The sequence below is a fragment of the Triturus cristatus genome, chromosome 5_1 (assembly GCF_964204655.1).
Source record: "Triturus cristatus chromosome 5_1, aTriCri1.1, whole genome shotgun sequence".
In the NCBI taxonomy this organism is placed as follows: domain Eukaryota; kingdom Metazoa; phylum Chordata; class Amphibia; order Caudata; family Salamandridae; genus Triturus; species Triturus cristatus.
This window is the reverse complement of record NC_140587.1, coordinates 144,962,090-144,976,847: the sequence shown is the minus strand read 5'-3', so window position 1 is coordinate 144,976,847 and position 14,758 is coordinate 144,962,090. Positions and strand designations below refer to the sequence as shown.

The following is a 14,758-nucleotide window of genomic DNA, read 5'->3' as shown; positions in this document are numbered from 1 at the left end:
ACCCACACCAATGTGCCCCACTCAAATCCAAAACAATCTGCTCACTCCAATCCAAAACAATCTGCCCCACTCCAATTGTATTGTATTGTATGAAATTCTTGTATAGCGCAGCTGTCACCCGACGGGTATCCTGGCGCTCCAATCCAAAACAATCTGCACCACTCCAATCTGCCCCACTCCAATTCAAAAGAATCTGTCCCACTCTAATCCAAAACAATCAGTCCCACTCCAATCCAAAACACTCTGTCCCACTCCAATCTGCCCCACTCCAATCCAAAACAATCTGCACCACTCCAATCTGCCCCCGAACCAATACAAAACAATCCACTCCTCTTCAATTCAAAACAATCTGCCCCACTCCAATCCAAAACAATCCACTCCTCTCAAATCCAAAACAGTCTGCCCCACTCCAATACAAAACAATTTGCCCCACCCCAATCAGCCCCACTCCAACCCAAACAATCTGCCCCACTCCAATCAGACCCACTCCAATGTGCCCTACTCCAATCCAAAACAATCTACCCCACTCCAAATTCAAAACATTCCACCCCACTCCAACCCAACCACTATACCCTAATCCAATCCACCCCGCTCCAATCCAATCCATCCCACCCAAATCCAATTTACCCCACTTCAATCTATTCCACCTCTCCCCAATTCAATCCACCTCAATCCAATCCACCCCTCTGTAATCCAATCTAATCCACTCCAATCCACCCCATGTCAAAACAGTCCACCCACTCCAATCCACCCCACTCCACTTAATCCAACCCACTCTATCCCAATCCAATTCAATCCACCCAAATCTACTCCAGTCCAGTCCACCCCACTACCTCAGTCCACTCTACCCTATTCCACCACACCACACTCCACTCTGCACCACTCTTCGGTAGTGCACTCTGACACTGCACTCTACGACACTCTCTGCCACTGAACCAGTGAACTCTACTCCCCTCTACTCAACTCTATGACACTCTACTCCCCCTACTCCACTCTACTCCAACAAATCCAGTGTATGGGACTCTACTCCCCCCACTTCACTCTAGGACACCCCTGCCACTTACTTGTAGCCACGCTGGATAGCAGCCACACTGGCGTACAACATGGCAAAACCACATTGCCAAAGCCAATAGCTTTTGGATAGGCAAGACCTATTAGCTTTGCCAGTGCTTGTTATAGTTGCTGTCTATACTGTGCCTTTTTGTCCTAATCTGATGAAAGCTTGCACTGCATCTGCCAATGTTTCTATGTTTGAAGAAAACTTGCAAAGGGACTTTTGTGTTTTACCTCTCCTGCTTGTGTGAGCGAAGCTTCTAGTCCTGCTGCCTAAGGTATACCTCTTCTCTGTGTGATGAAATCTCACCTTCTAGCCTGTGTTCTCTCTGGTTTGTGTTGCCAAGAAGCCTGCAATGCTGCTATCTGTGCAGTACAATCACTGCATGTGAGTTACGTTTAAAATGCTGCTGCTTCTGTCCCTTGCACCCTATGAGAGAAACCTTATTTGCTGCTTCCTTTTCATTCTGTTGCAAATATTTCAGTGATTTATTTGCCCTCACACCATTGAGCTATACACTCAACCACAGTGTCATAAGTAATCTCAATCTGGGTGAGAAATATACACTCAACCACAGTGTCATAAGTAATCTCAATCTGGGTGAGAAATATACACTCAACCACAGTGTCATAAGTAATCTGGGTGAGAAACTGACTTGACTGGGCTGAAGGACCACAGTGATGGACTGCAGAGAACAAGTTGCGAGAGAAGAACAAACACAATGCTGTGAAGGAAGAGGCAGGACAACAGGCAAAGATGGGAGGAAATAAATCAAAGTGGGAGAGGAAAGGAAAATATTGTGACCCCTTGATTCAATGCACCTTTGCAGCTACCACACTATTTCTCTCCTTCCCATTTCAAAATAAGCTTTAGATTGGGCATCTTGGTCTCGAGTCAGTATCGCATAGCACAGCACGGCCTCCCCCATCATGTATATGCAGACTTTCTTCCACACTATAGAATGGGACTGATAGTGCTGTTGAATCTGGGTAACCTGAGAGGAGAGGTGTATGCTGGCTCTCAGTGTCCACATTCTTTTAGATCTGGTGACATCATTCGCAATTAACATCTGTCATAATGGATTTTACAGAGGTGGGTATTCAAGGCAGTCTAAACCAACATTGCTAAGACAGTGCCTTGAATACCTACCCATGATTGAATTTAGCAAAATCTCAGCAGCCTTGGTTTCCCAGTTTTGCTTGCTGTAAGAACTTGGAGTATTGCTTGAGAGTGAAAACCCACCTCAAATAATAATCACAAGCCTTATCAGCATAAAGCACTAGAGTCACTAAATAAACCTATGCTTAACTCTCTGGTAGCTTGCTACACAACAGTCAGTCTTACCTTTAAGGTAATGTGTATAGTATTTATGCAGTACTCAAACAGTAATAAAGTGAAAACACAACAAAACAAAAATCCCAAGCCAATTTAGGAAAATATAGTACATTTTAATAAACAAGACTATACCAAAGCGATACAAATCCAATGAGTAGAACCGGAGATACGAATAAGCATCAATTGTGGGCATCTGATCGTGTTAGACCAGTTCAAAATCAAAAGTTAACGACGACCTTGATGGAGAGTGGGTCAGATGCAGGGACTAGGTTCCTGCCAGTGGAAGGTTTACCTTCTTACTTAGAAAGTCCTATGGGGAAAATGTGGTCTCTGAAGAGTCATCGGCGGGGCAAGCTGGATCTGAAGTGGTGTTTGATGACGGTGGGTTGCTTATGAGCGGAATCACGGTGCGATTGTCGACGAAGGCGGGAAAGCGAGCGGGCGAAGTTTGAAGTCCATGCCTCGGAAGGCCTCAAGGTTGATCGGATGCTGTTTTGCATGGAACCTGGTGTAGCCCTCTACGTTCAGACTTAGAAACGTTTCTAGAAGTCATATCTCCTTCAATGGGGCAAACAAGAAAGTCGAGACCGACAGAAGGGGGTTGGGAGCACACTGCCTCACATCCCAGCACGACTGGCGATTTTACATCAATGACAGAGCTCTGGCTGCGATCCCGGTCTGTCAGTCCTCCAGGCAAACAGCCGCCAGAAAGTTTGAGTCCCACTTCTTGCAGTTTAGGGACAGGAGGAGTAGACTTTAACACCAGCCAAGGGTCTGTGCATAATTAAATTAATTTACTATTGCATGGTCACCTTTTGTGAATGCCTTGCACTTGAAAATGAAGCCATTTACCTATGTACGACTACTAGTCTAGCTTCAGATCATGCTGTAGCTTTGAGACTACTACCTTACACGTCGTAAATAATACCCTCCCAATCCCAGATGATGTTACCACTGCCTCCTGATATTTCTGGACCTCTCTGCTTCCTTCAACACACCGATGATACACAGTTTTACAGTGCCTCAAACACTGCCTGCATATCATGCAAACCTGGATGCCCAGCACCTAGCAGAAGCTCAACCCAACCAAGATAGAATTTCTGTTGTTTGAAAAAGCACCCAAAAGCAGTGTGCAATTTCAAATCTTGCATACTGTACATTTCCCCAACAAATACTTGGGAAAGAATATACGTATAGTGCACAGCCTTAATGTTTCGTCATAGCTGAGGGCCATGCCCCCCTAAAAATATCATTCTGGCTACGGGCCTGGGAGAGCTCCTGATTGTGTCCGGAGGGGGCCCCTCCACGTACCTTGCAGGGGGGCCCCCTCAAGTTTCGTTACGCCACTGCAACTTACCCCACGTCCAGTTATTTAAAAAACTTAGAGACCATTTATTTTACTGAAACAGAGAGCAGTGGTAGTCAGGGATGGTGTAAACTTGAATGTATATCATTCCAAAACCTTACATATGCTGGACCTCCCAAATCCTTCCAAGTTGCCCAAAATGTGTCTGTCCACCTGGATATTGGACTCAAAGAGGGATCACATCTTTCTGCCCTGGCTACCAGCACAAGTGTTGGCACTACCAAATGTTACAAGTATTGAATACCAAGGCTACATAGTCTTGGTTCCACCTCTAGCTTCTTTCATCCAACACCAGACACTTCCTGCCACTTTATCTTACACTTTCAAGTTCTTTTTCATCCTCGCTTTCTTCGACACTAATTTTAATTGTTTCTCTTCCTCCATTTCCTCTTTTCTGTTTTTCCTCTCTTGCTCTGCGGCAAAATCTGATGAGGAAAAATAAGTGCCGGTCCCCCAAAAAAAGGATCCTGGCAGGTCCCAACTGCAACCACCAAAACAAATACACCAGTTTCAGGAGTCTCTTCCAGCCCTACAGTTAACACAAAAGATACAAGAATGGCGATTTTGAACAAGGATTGAAAACAAGCCCAATAGGGTCTGCCTATGCGAGACCTATTGGCTTTGCCAAAGTCTTTTAGCCATGTGTGCAGCAGTGTGGCTGCTGTTCAGCATGACTACAAGTTAGAGGCATGGCACAGAGTAGAATGGCGAAGAGGAGAGTGAAGTAGAGGAGAGTGGCGTAGAGTGGAGTAGAATTGAGTGGTGTAGAGCAAAGTGACACAGAGTGCAGTGTAGTGGCATAGAGTGAAGTAGAGTGGAGTGGAGTGGCCTAGAGTAGAGTGGCATGGTGTAGAGTGGAGTGGTATGGAGTGTAGAGTGGAGTGGTATGGAGTGTAGAGTGGAGTGGTATGGAGTGGAGAGTGATGTGGTATGTAGTCGAGTAAAGTGGTGTAAAGTAGCGTACAGCAGAATGGTGTAGAGTGAATTAGGGTGGTGTAGAGCGGAATGGAGTGGCATAGAATAGAGTGATGTAGATTAGAGTGGCGTAAAATGGAGTGAAGTGGTGGGGAGAGGAGAACTGTGTTGGGTTGTATAGAGTGGCACGGAGTGGTATAGAGTGGTGTGGAGTGGCTTGGAGTAGAGTAGAATGGCATGGAGTGGCAAAGAGTGGAGTAGCACAGTGTGGAGTGGCGTAGAGTGTTATAGAGTGGAGTGTGTGGTGTGGCGTGATGTAGAGTGGAATGGTATAAAGTGGAATGGCGTAGAGTAGCGTGGAGTTGAGTGTAGTGGAGTGGCATTGTGTGGCGTGGATTGGTGAAGAGTGGAGTAGCCTCGAGTAGACTGGTGTACAGTGACAGAGTAGCATTGACTGATGTGGCATGGAGTGGCACGCAATAGAGTGACATGGCAGAGTGGCGTGGGATAGAGTGATGTAGAGTGAAGTGAAGTAGAACATAATGGCATAGAGTGTCATACAGTAGAGTGGCGTACAGTGTGGTAGCATTAGGTAGAGAGGCGTAGAGTAGTACAGTTGTTGGTGTAAGTAACAAACGAGGAACTGAACTTAAAATCAATGCAAAGTTATGAGGCATAAAGGGGATGAATGGCTTAAAGCAACAACAACAGGTGTGTTGAAGCAAGCATCATGAAGATGTAAATGGTTGTTAGTGCGTCATTTATACATTATAACAGGTTAATCAAACCCACTTAAAATGTTATTTTATTTTAGTTGTACGAGTAAGCCAAAAGATGTAGGAGTAGATGAGCAAGGTCTAAAAATGTGTTTGAAAACAGAAAGCAGCACAGAACTGGAAACAGAGGAAGTGTCATGAAACACAGCGCGATCAGCAGACGGACACAAAGGAAGATGAATCAATCTGTGCTTGGTCTATGCTCCACAGAAAGAAAAGGAAGTGACATCTGGCATGCACTGGTCTTTTAGAAAGCAGCAAAGAACAGTAACAATGAAGTCAGCAAGTGTGAAGCATGAGCGGGCTCCAAGCCCTTAAGTGTAAATAATATCCCTCAAAAGTGAGAGCGCATGCAGCACATGTGCTGTCGCAGGCAAGACCCAACCAGAGACGAGCCTGGCTATTCTGAACGGGCAAAAATATCAAGACAGGAGTCTGGATATTTTGAATGGGAGCTAAAAGCAGACGAGCCTGGCTATTCTAAACAGGCAACTAAAACCGAGAGCGGAGCCTGGCTATTTTGAATGGAAACTACAAGCCACTGAGGGACAGGAAACCACATGAGTTTGAAATTATACCAATAGCTGTTGCTCCACAGACAGCAGTTGACAATATATTCCCCATTAATAAATATGAATCTGAATATTTCTGAGACCTCTCCCAGCCTTAATGCAATCTGCAAGACAAACAAGAACACACAGAATTTCAGTCTACCCCCTGGCTCTTCCCAGGAACTAGGTATGATTATTTTCCATGCTTTCAGTCATTATGCAAGGGGCACAACAGGGGATTCTGCACATCTATCCCCATCTAATGCAGGGAAGTGTTTTGATTGACATCTGAGAACAAATATTAAGTCAGTTCATCTCCTTTCTATTTCTTCTAAACCTGCTCTTACTTTTCACTCACTGTAAAATGCAATTAAAATAACCTTATCTAAGAAGAGGGTGCAGGTTTTAAAAAGAGGAACACATTTATGTCTTGAAAGCCAGCCACAGAATTATACATAAAACTAATAACTTCATTATCTTCACAAGATTGCCAGGTCTTTTTTCATAAACCGTACATACGGCTAACAATTTACTTTTCTTACGCTGGGCTCAAAGCCACTCATCGCATCTTGTCCACCAGACGGAGAAGCCAGTGCTTACTGGACAGAGACAGAAGGAGGACAAAAGTCCACAGATAAACCCCGAATCGGTGACTATTACCCAATGTTGCAACCCTCCTCAAAGTAGTGGCGTAACACAAAATGATGGGCCTCCCTTGCAAAATATGAGGAGGAGACCGAGTCTCACATATTTCACAGATATTCATTAGCCTTGGGCTGTTTGGGGGCCCACTGAAGGACTGCCCCCCCTCCGAAGGACTTGCCCCCCCCCCGCACCACAGGGGCTGCAGGGCCCTATGTTACACCCCTTGTTTAAGGTCAAGACACCGAAACACAGGTGGTTTCATATACATTAATGAGAGATTTTTTTTCCAGTCCCAGGACATTAGAGCACTTTACAACAGAACCAGACTGGATACATTTTTTAAAGACATGAGGAGACATCGTTGCTTTGTTTGAACTAGTCCAGATTATCTGAAACCAAACTATCAATTTTTCCAAATTAAACTTCAATTCTCATTGATGCACCCATTTGCTCGCTGGAGTAGCCATCTCACTACTGTGGTACTCATTGGCCATGTTATAAAAAGGCTGAGCGGCTTCACTGACAGCAGTACACCATCTATCAGAGATGCCGGCCTTCGATCTTACCTTTCGTGTCGTTCACGGGGTCCATGTGCCGGTAGATATACCCCTCCAGGTAGGAGTGGAATTTTGGAGTAGGTGGGAAGAAGGCTAGGCAAATGGCCATGAGTTCCCAGCCTCGGGCCAGGCTGTCGTAGCGAAAGTTCTCCGTGGTTTGCCGGCAGAGTTGAATGTAGAGCTCGTCCCGCAGACCTTGCATGCTCCATCCTTTAGTCGCGATCTCCAGTGCCACGTTGAGCTGGTCGGTCTTGGCTCGCCGATCACCCATGTACATTTGGATCAGCTTGAAGATGTCGCAGGCCTCCTTCTTCACATTGCGGTCGGTAGTCATGATCATGGGTTTCTTGATGGACTCGCTGCTCCAGGCCAACATGTTGGCGATGGACACCTTACGGCGGAAGAGGCCCTGGGTGTGTTTATTGAAGTGCTTGGAAGCCCAGTTCTCAATGTCAGTCTCCGAGGAGGGCTTCCGCAGCGTGAACGTGGGGAAGACGCAACTGGAGCTAGGCATCCGGTTGTGACGACTGCCGTCAAACTGGGCACAAGCCCCAAGGTCTTCAGACTGAAAAGGAGGAGGAAAAACAAGTAATTAGGATAAAATATAGCATTGAAACAAAATCAGTATGGACTACAGGATTTGACTGTTTCGGCATAGACTAGAGGTATTCTAGTGTAATGTTTATCATAGGGGTGTATGTTAAATACAGCTCAGCACACAGAAAACTGGAACAGTGTCACATGGACTCTCAGAGCAGGCCCCTACCAAGTACCACATTTCAATGGTTAGACAAATGCATTTTAGTGCTAGTGTTCGCATCACCGCACTAAAATACATTAGTCGCGCATTACAGCTCCTCCGTGAATGTACGGGTATAAAACAGTAGTGCAGGAATTAACAACAAGCTGCCTGGGCGCAGTGACGTAACAATAGCCTTCGCAGCCCACGCAGTGCAAGGGGGCCCTTGAGCTCCAGGGGACCCCCTCCGGCACTGTGCATGGGCGGAAGGCCCCTGACCTGAGAGCTCCTGACTGGGTCCGGAGTGTTGTGGGGCCTCATGTACTTTGCAGGGGGCCCCTCAAGTTTCGTTAAGCCACTGCACCGGTGCATTGCTCATCTGCTTGCTGTGCCGCTGTCTTCCCTAGGCAATTAAACAGTGGCGGTTCCTCTGCTATGGTGGAGGAGCGTCGCCCCACTGCTTTTAAGCAGTGCTTAGCAGAAGCATAAAATGATAACTTTGCGTTATCATAATTTCATGCTGCTTCCTGCTGCTTTGCGGGCAGGAGGGTGGGCGGCACTGCTCTGCTCTGCGAGCAGGGCAGGGGAGGAGTGGTTTGCCCAATCCTAAGTGCACAATGACTGTTTGGTCGGCCCTCTCGGGCCGCCCAAACCAGTCATGCGCACTTTTCCCGTTCTTCATGCAGGCTGAATTCCAGCCAGCATGGACAACATGCCCAGGCCCTTATTTCCTGGTTGAGCGTCGAACCAGGACGGTCAAAACCAATCAACGCAGGGGAGCCTGGATGCATTGCAGCATTGTGATTGGTCAGTGGGTTCGCTGCTTCCTGTTCCTCGATGTGCAAGAGGAGAGCAGGAGCAGAGATGCTGTACCCGGCAGGCAGAAAGGTAAGTTTATTTTTTCATTTTTATTATTGCACCAAGTGCAATCCCCCTCCTGCGCGATCCCCCCGCGCCCATGCCGGCTGCACCTGCAATGAAACACCCCAGTCAATAAATATATTTAGCCGCAGGATCTCCTGTCCATCTACCATCGGCTATTGCTTTTTGACACGTTTACTTTAGAAAATAAGGGAACAGAAACTATTTCAGAAGGATTGGATTTAAAATACTGTCAGGACAGAAGTAATACTGTCCAATGACGTGGAAGAAAGTAAAGGTGGTCGTGGTGGATTTCATCGCGATAGATTAAGTGGGAGTTTTTTTAAATAGTTTCTATTCCCTTATGTTCTGCAAGTGACTGGCTCAAGAAGAAACAGCTGACGGTAGATGGACATTTGACTGAATACAGGTTTCCGCTGCATGAACTGCGAGATATAAGTATCGCCGATATGACACGTATACCATGGCAGGGGCCTTGGATAGTTTTTAGATGTTGTGGTCTAAATTATGTAACAGTAATACTTTTACCAAAACTATTTTGAAAAAATACTTTTTTTATCTGTTTGGTTTAAGGTCTAGTGAAATGGTATGTAAACAAATTATGCAATCTATAGTCAAACTGATGCAATCATTGCAAAAGACAAATGTTAATGAAAACGACTTGGGGTGAGTTTTGATTTTTAGTGCGCATGATTACCTTCCTAGCCAAACTTAAAATTAAGTTGCCAACAAGAGCTTTTGGCTTCTCATCAATTTATAATATATGGGTCCTTTCAAAATCAAATAAGGCTTTTTTTTTACAAAAACTTTTTTTGAACTGTTTACAAATCTGGTTCAGGCGTTTCCTTATTAGCAAAGTAAGAGTGTTCTGCAGATGAGATAAACCAAAACACTTAATGTTCACGTGCCAGATAGTACTATGAATTTGATGTGATCATGCACGTACACTTCTATAGGGAATGTGTTAATTAGCCCAGCTGTGACTTTTTCATGTTGTTTGCTTTATTTGATCACTGTTTATTTGCAATGTATGTGTGCAGTCCGTCTCACTATAGTACTTATTTACATATGTTATGTGACATACAGTATTTTGAGAACTAATACATGTAGATATATTTTTATGAATACTTCTACAGAGATGTATTCTGATGATGTATGCTGAAGTGATGAGTGTTCTCTGCGCGTTGCTGGTGTGTTTTTAACCCCGCCCCCAGCGGCAGGGAGGGTGCACCCTTATGCTTCCTCTTGTCAGACTAGGCACCCCCACAGGCCCCATCCTCAGAGGCAGGTGTGCACCTGATGAGCACAGCCTCATGTAAAACAGAAGTCTGTTTTTCTTTTGGAATAGAAAGATTCTGTTTCCCTAAGGCCAAAAATAAAAACCTTTTTACGAAAAACTATATGATCACTTCTCCCCTTAAAATGCAACCCTGCTAGACCTCACAGATCCCATTTAATGATGGTTATGGTCTGTCTCAATTGCAATGAATGAGCCTCGGTGCGGCAATGTCCAGCTCCACTGCAGTATGGTCATCTTAGGAGAGGGGGAGGTTTGTGACCTTCCATTTCAGGGGGTTTGCAGTGTTTTAAAATTCTATTTAGAGCTGTTCATTACTTAAAAGTGTGTCATTTCTGATATTAATCTCTTTCCATGGACCTAATCGCTTGGTTTTATTCATGAGAAAGTGTCACACATTTGACTGTTGAATGTCACTCATTAGTGCACTGAAACCATGGAAATGTCACACATAAGCAATCTGAAAACTTGGCAGTTCCGTCCTCCTATACACAAGTGATCAACAGTAGCACAGTCCATGGGGCCGGCTTCCTGAGGGTCCCGGAGAGGTACCGGGCCAGAGCCTTGGGCTGTGCCGGGTCCGAGGACAGAGAAGAGTGGAGAGGAACCCAATGCACGCATGTTTTGGTACTTACATATAGCTCAAAGGCAACGGAGCACTCAGTGTTATGGAGGGTGTGGGATATGCAGAAACACACAGATGGTTTTTTCCCCCTCTAATTTCCTCTTACTGCCAAGATACCAGTGTATGGTTTATCTCTTGGCACAATGACCAACGGGTTGACATTCATTTTCATGGCCCGACGGACAATTCACACAAGTATGGCAGGACACTGCCACCTTTATCTCTGTAGTTCATCATAGGAATTTCAGGAGATTTAGCTATTAAAGGTAAACCTATCAAGCCAATACAGCCTCAAGAAACTAAATCCAAACAATGTTTGAGGGGGCAGGCTCATCCTGGAGTAATTGTATCCAGGTAATAATTATAAAAAAACTTCATAAAGCTCATGTACTCTCAGCTTACTTATTTAGCCTGGGTAGGTTTTTAATTGGTAGCAAATAGAAATTCAAAGGAGGGTTGACTAGGTGTCACTTGGGTTCACATCTTTCTAAAGGTTACCGGGTCAATGTAAGCCTATGGTAACCAGTTTAGTAAGCCGAAACCAGAGTTTTAAGACGATATCGAAACACTATCGGACATCATGACTGCTCACCTGCTGCACCCCTTTCCCTATCAATGGTCAGGGACGGTGGCTTTCCTCATGGTGGAGCCACCATCAGCTCTGCCGCTGGGAAACACCTCTTGGGGGTCTTCTGCCTTTGGAGGTGCACCCTAGTCAAAGTAGTCCCTCTGAAGCCATGTCGGCCTGTTTTTTCTTATCTGTGGTGGGCTGGCAGCGTCTGTGGCTCGGCCGCCCAAGTGGAAGGCTTGGCCTCCATCTTCTATAGGATGCCCTAAATCGTCAGCCAACATATAGTTTAACTACAGTTTAAAACTATTAAAAAAAATCTTAATCAATACAAAACAATGATTTTACAAGAAATCACTGACTTTGCAATGAGGAGCAAAGCCTCCTGTTTTGGACCTTCCATGCAAAAGTGAGAAGCAACCAAAAACATTTAAATTGTGTCTATGTTCATTATGTGTACAGGCCATAAATATAAAAAAAAGGTTCCTCGAGGAATCATTTGAAAAGCTTTATCAACCTTGAGCAGGGACAAACTGGCTGAAGGGCCCTGCGAGCCCAATAAATGAGCCACACAGTCCCCATGGGAGTGATTTAATCATTTGTCGATGGCAAATATATACTATACGTTACCGAATATATGATATTAGCTCGACAATTTCCAAAAGTAAGTAGGTGCTACAGGTATTTGCAGTAACATGCATATATTTGTACCAGCAATCGACGAATGATTAAACCACTTCCATGCGGACTGTGTGGCTCATGTATCTACTCTCCTGTGATCACATGCCTTACTTTACTCCTGAGCAAATCCATTTTCACTTGCCCGCCTGACTCTATTTTATTCTGTATATAAGAGGCTTTATTTGCTGGCCCCTTTTGCTCTGCTTCCCCCCATTCTCTCAGCTCGTCAGCAAGCATCATAGGGAACTTCACTTCATGGGAAACTGAATTTGCTTGATTTGCTTAGGGCAACTTTAAACAGTTTGTCTTTGCATTTGCTATTTTGAATCACCTTGAATCATTGCTCTAATATGATAATTATTGATTTATGACTAACTTGAATGAGTTGATTTTGTAACTTGCTAATCTGCCAATCAACCTTCATGGTTTGCAGATCTACTACTCTGTCATCCTTAGGGGGCCTAATGTGCTTCACGGTCATTGATGTATTGCTGATTTATTGCCGTTAAACCTCAGACAGAAGGTCCCGCCACTAGGGTGCCGCTTATCCCTGTTGCAACATGAGTGACAGATATGGCTGAAGGAGGCTGACCCACAGCCCCTTTCTGTACGTAGTATTGCTTAGAGTATGATGTATCAATAGTCAATATTGAAATAGGGCGGCTAGACAGCTAAGGTGGGCTCTATGCCACCCCTAAAATAAACAAGCATTTGCAATGCAATAGGTCTTGCATTAGTAAAAGTTTGAGTTTTGGGCGTAGAAAATATCAATGCAACATTACGGTATTGCATGTTATAAAAGTAAAAATAAGTGTATGGAAGAGGGGAAAAAACGAAAGGGCAGTTGGGTGGGTATTTTATAATGCAAATGATCCAGTATTGAATTTAAAAAAAGAGAAGACACTTGTAGGACACAGGGAGAAAGGAGCGCGCTAGACGGAAAGCAAATAGTAGTGTGATGTAGACAAAGCAGGCAGGGCCTTAGAGACAGGGAGGAAGGGAGCGAGCAAGATTAGTTGTAGTATAGTAAAGCGCTATTATGTGCTAATGGGGTTATAACTATATAAGCAAGAATAAAAAAAAGTGTGAAAGGGGATGTGTGTGAGTGTGTAAGAGTAAGTCAGGATGTTATATTGAAAAGGGAAAAATGCGCGTATGCAAGAGGAAAAATGTATTAAAGGGTATGTGTGTGGGTATGTAATAATGCAAATGTGAGGGTGTATAATAAAGAATAAGAAGAGGGGCTTGATGGAGACAGTGAGTTAGGAGCGTGCGCGGGCAAAAAGCAATTAGTAGCAGTATGGGAATTAAAGTAGAAGGGGTGTTAAAAAAAGGGAGGGAGGGAGCAAGTGAGCAGAACGTGTGTTTTGGGAAAGCGCTCTTGTGTGGCATTGCAATAAAATGATATGGGAACAAAAAAAAGTTTCAAAGGGTATGTTTATGGATATATAAAAATGCATCAGGGGTAAATTATAAAAACAGGAGGTGCAATAGTATGAAAATACAAGGGGATTTGGGAATATTGGCAAAATTTGAATGGTGAACAGTAAAATAAAAACAGTAGGAGATGGTGGTTATGGGGTATCAGCATGCGAAATAGTAAATATAATATTACTGTGAAGTGTATAGCTATATATAATGCATTGGGGTGGCAGGCAGCTAGTGTGTGTGTGAATAGGGGCTAAATTAACTGCAAAATAGTAAAGTAAGTATTACAGGACAAGTGTATAGCTAGTAAAAGGAGCAGAAGGGAGATAGCGAGTGCTAGCATGACATAGTACAAGACGCGTGCACATCTCCTGTCCACTGAGTTATAGTAACGCCGCTGTACGAGTTTGGTGATAGTAGGCATTACTGTGTGGAAATGGGACTGTGTATATTTAAAAAAAACTACGTAGGGGCCTGATGGTATAAGGAAAAGAAGGAGCGCGCAATGTAATTAAAGCAGAACGTGCCTTAAAAAAAGGGAGGAAAGGAGCGAGTAAAAGGAGCGGCACTGAGATAGCAAGTGAGCAAGCAGGACATATTAGAAGACGTATTACAACACGCATGCACATCTGCTGTCCTGTAAATTATGCTAACGCCGCAGTACGCGTGGGAGCAAGCAAGAAGAAGGCGCGTTAACGTGCCGTGAGCCGTACGCGTGCACATGTTCTGTCCTCCATGTTCTGCTGACGCACCATACGTGTGCACGACTGCTGTCCTTTCTACGCATGCACATATCCTGTCCCCCTTCGGAAACGAAGTCTACAACAATAGTTCTCGCCAAGGCGAGCAGCGCATGCGCTGCGTCGCTAGGGGAGACCAAAAAGGAGAGTGGCCCTTTTACTACAGTTTGCATTTTATGAAAGGCAAAAGCTCCGCTTTAGCAGAGAAGCCCACGAGATCAGAGCATAAGAAATACTACCGAACACAGGCACGCGACACTTGCGGCCTAATCGTTTAATATATTCCAACGCAGGAAAGGGAAACACAAACATGGGGCTACGCTGTTTGGGATGTTGAAGCGCACATTGTGCATAATCTGCCCTGTCAATTATTATTATTAAGAGAAAACCCAAAGAGCCAGTAAAATGTAATTATCTCCTGCACTGCCATTATCACAGGAGAGCCGATGAGGCGGCTTCAGAGGGGGCGGGCCACGAGATGTCACACACCTACAATCGATCAATGCCACTCTGATTAAAATAGAAGCATTTGGTCCATAACAGTGCTGGTGCTCTCCTTTGACAATCTACACCCCCCCCCCCCCACCATCTGCATATGT

General features: G+C 44.7%; 1 protein-coding gene across 2 annotated transcripts in view; it reads right to left on the bottom strand.

Annotated features, from left to right (window-relative positions):
- Positions 1-14,758, bottom strand: part of ARHGAP39 (Rho GTPase activating protein 39) — an 855,990-nt gene that overhangs the window by 312,144 nt on the left and 529,088 nt on the right. For both annotated transcript variants that reach the window (XM_085604662.1, XM_085604663.1), the window contains exon 4: positions 7,209-7,764. In XM_085604662.1, the coding sequence (XP_085460788.1) occupies positions 7,209-7,764 (556 nt within the window). The remainder of the gene's footprint in view (positions 1-7,208; positions 7,765-14,758) is intronic.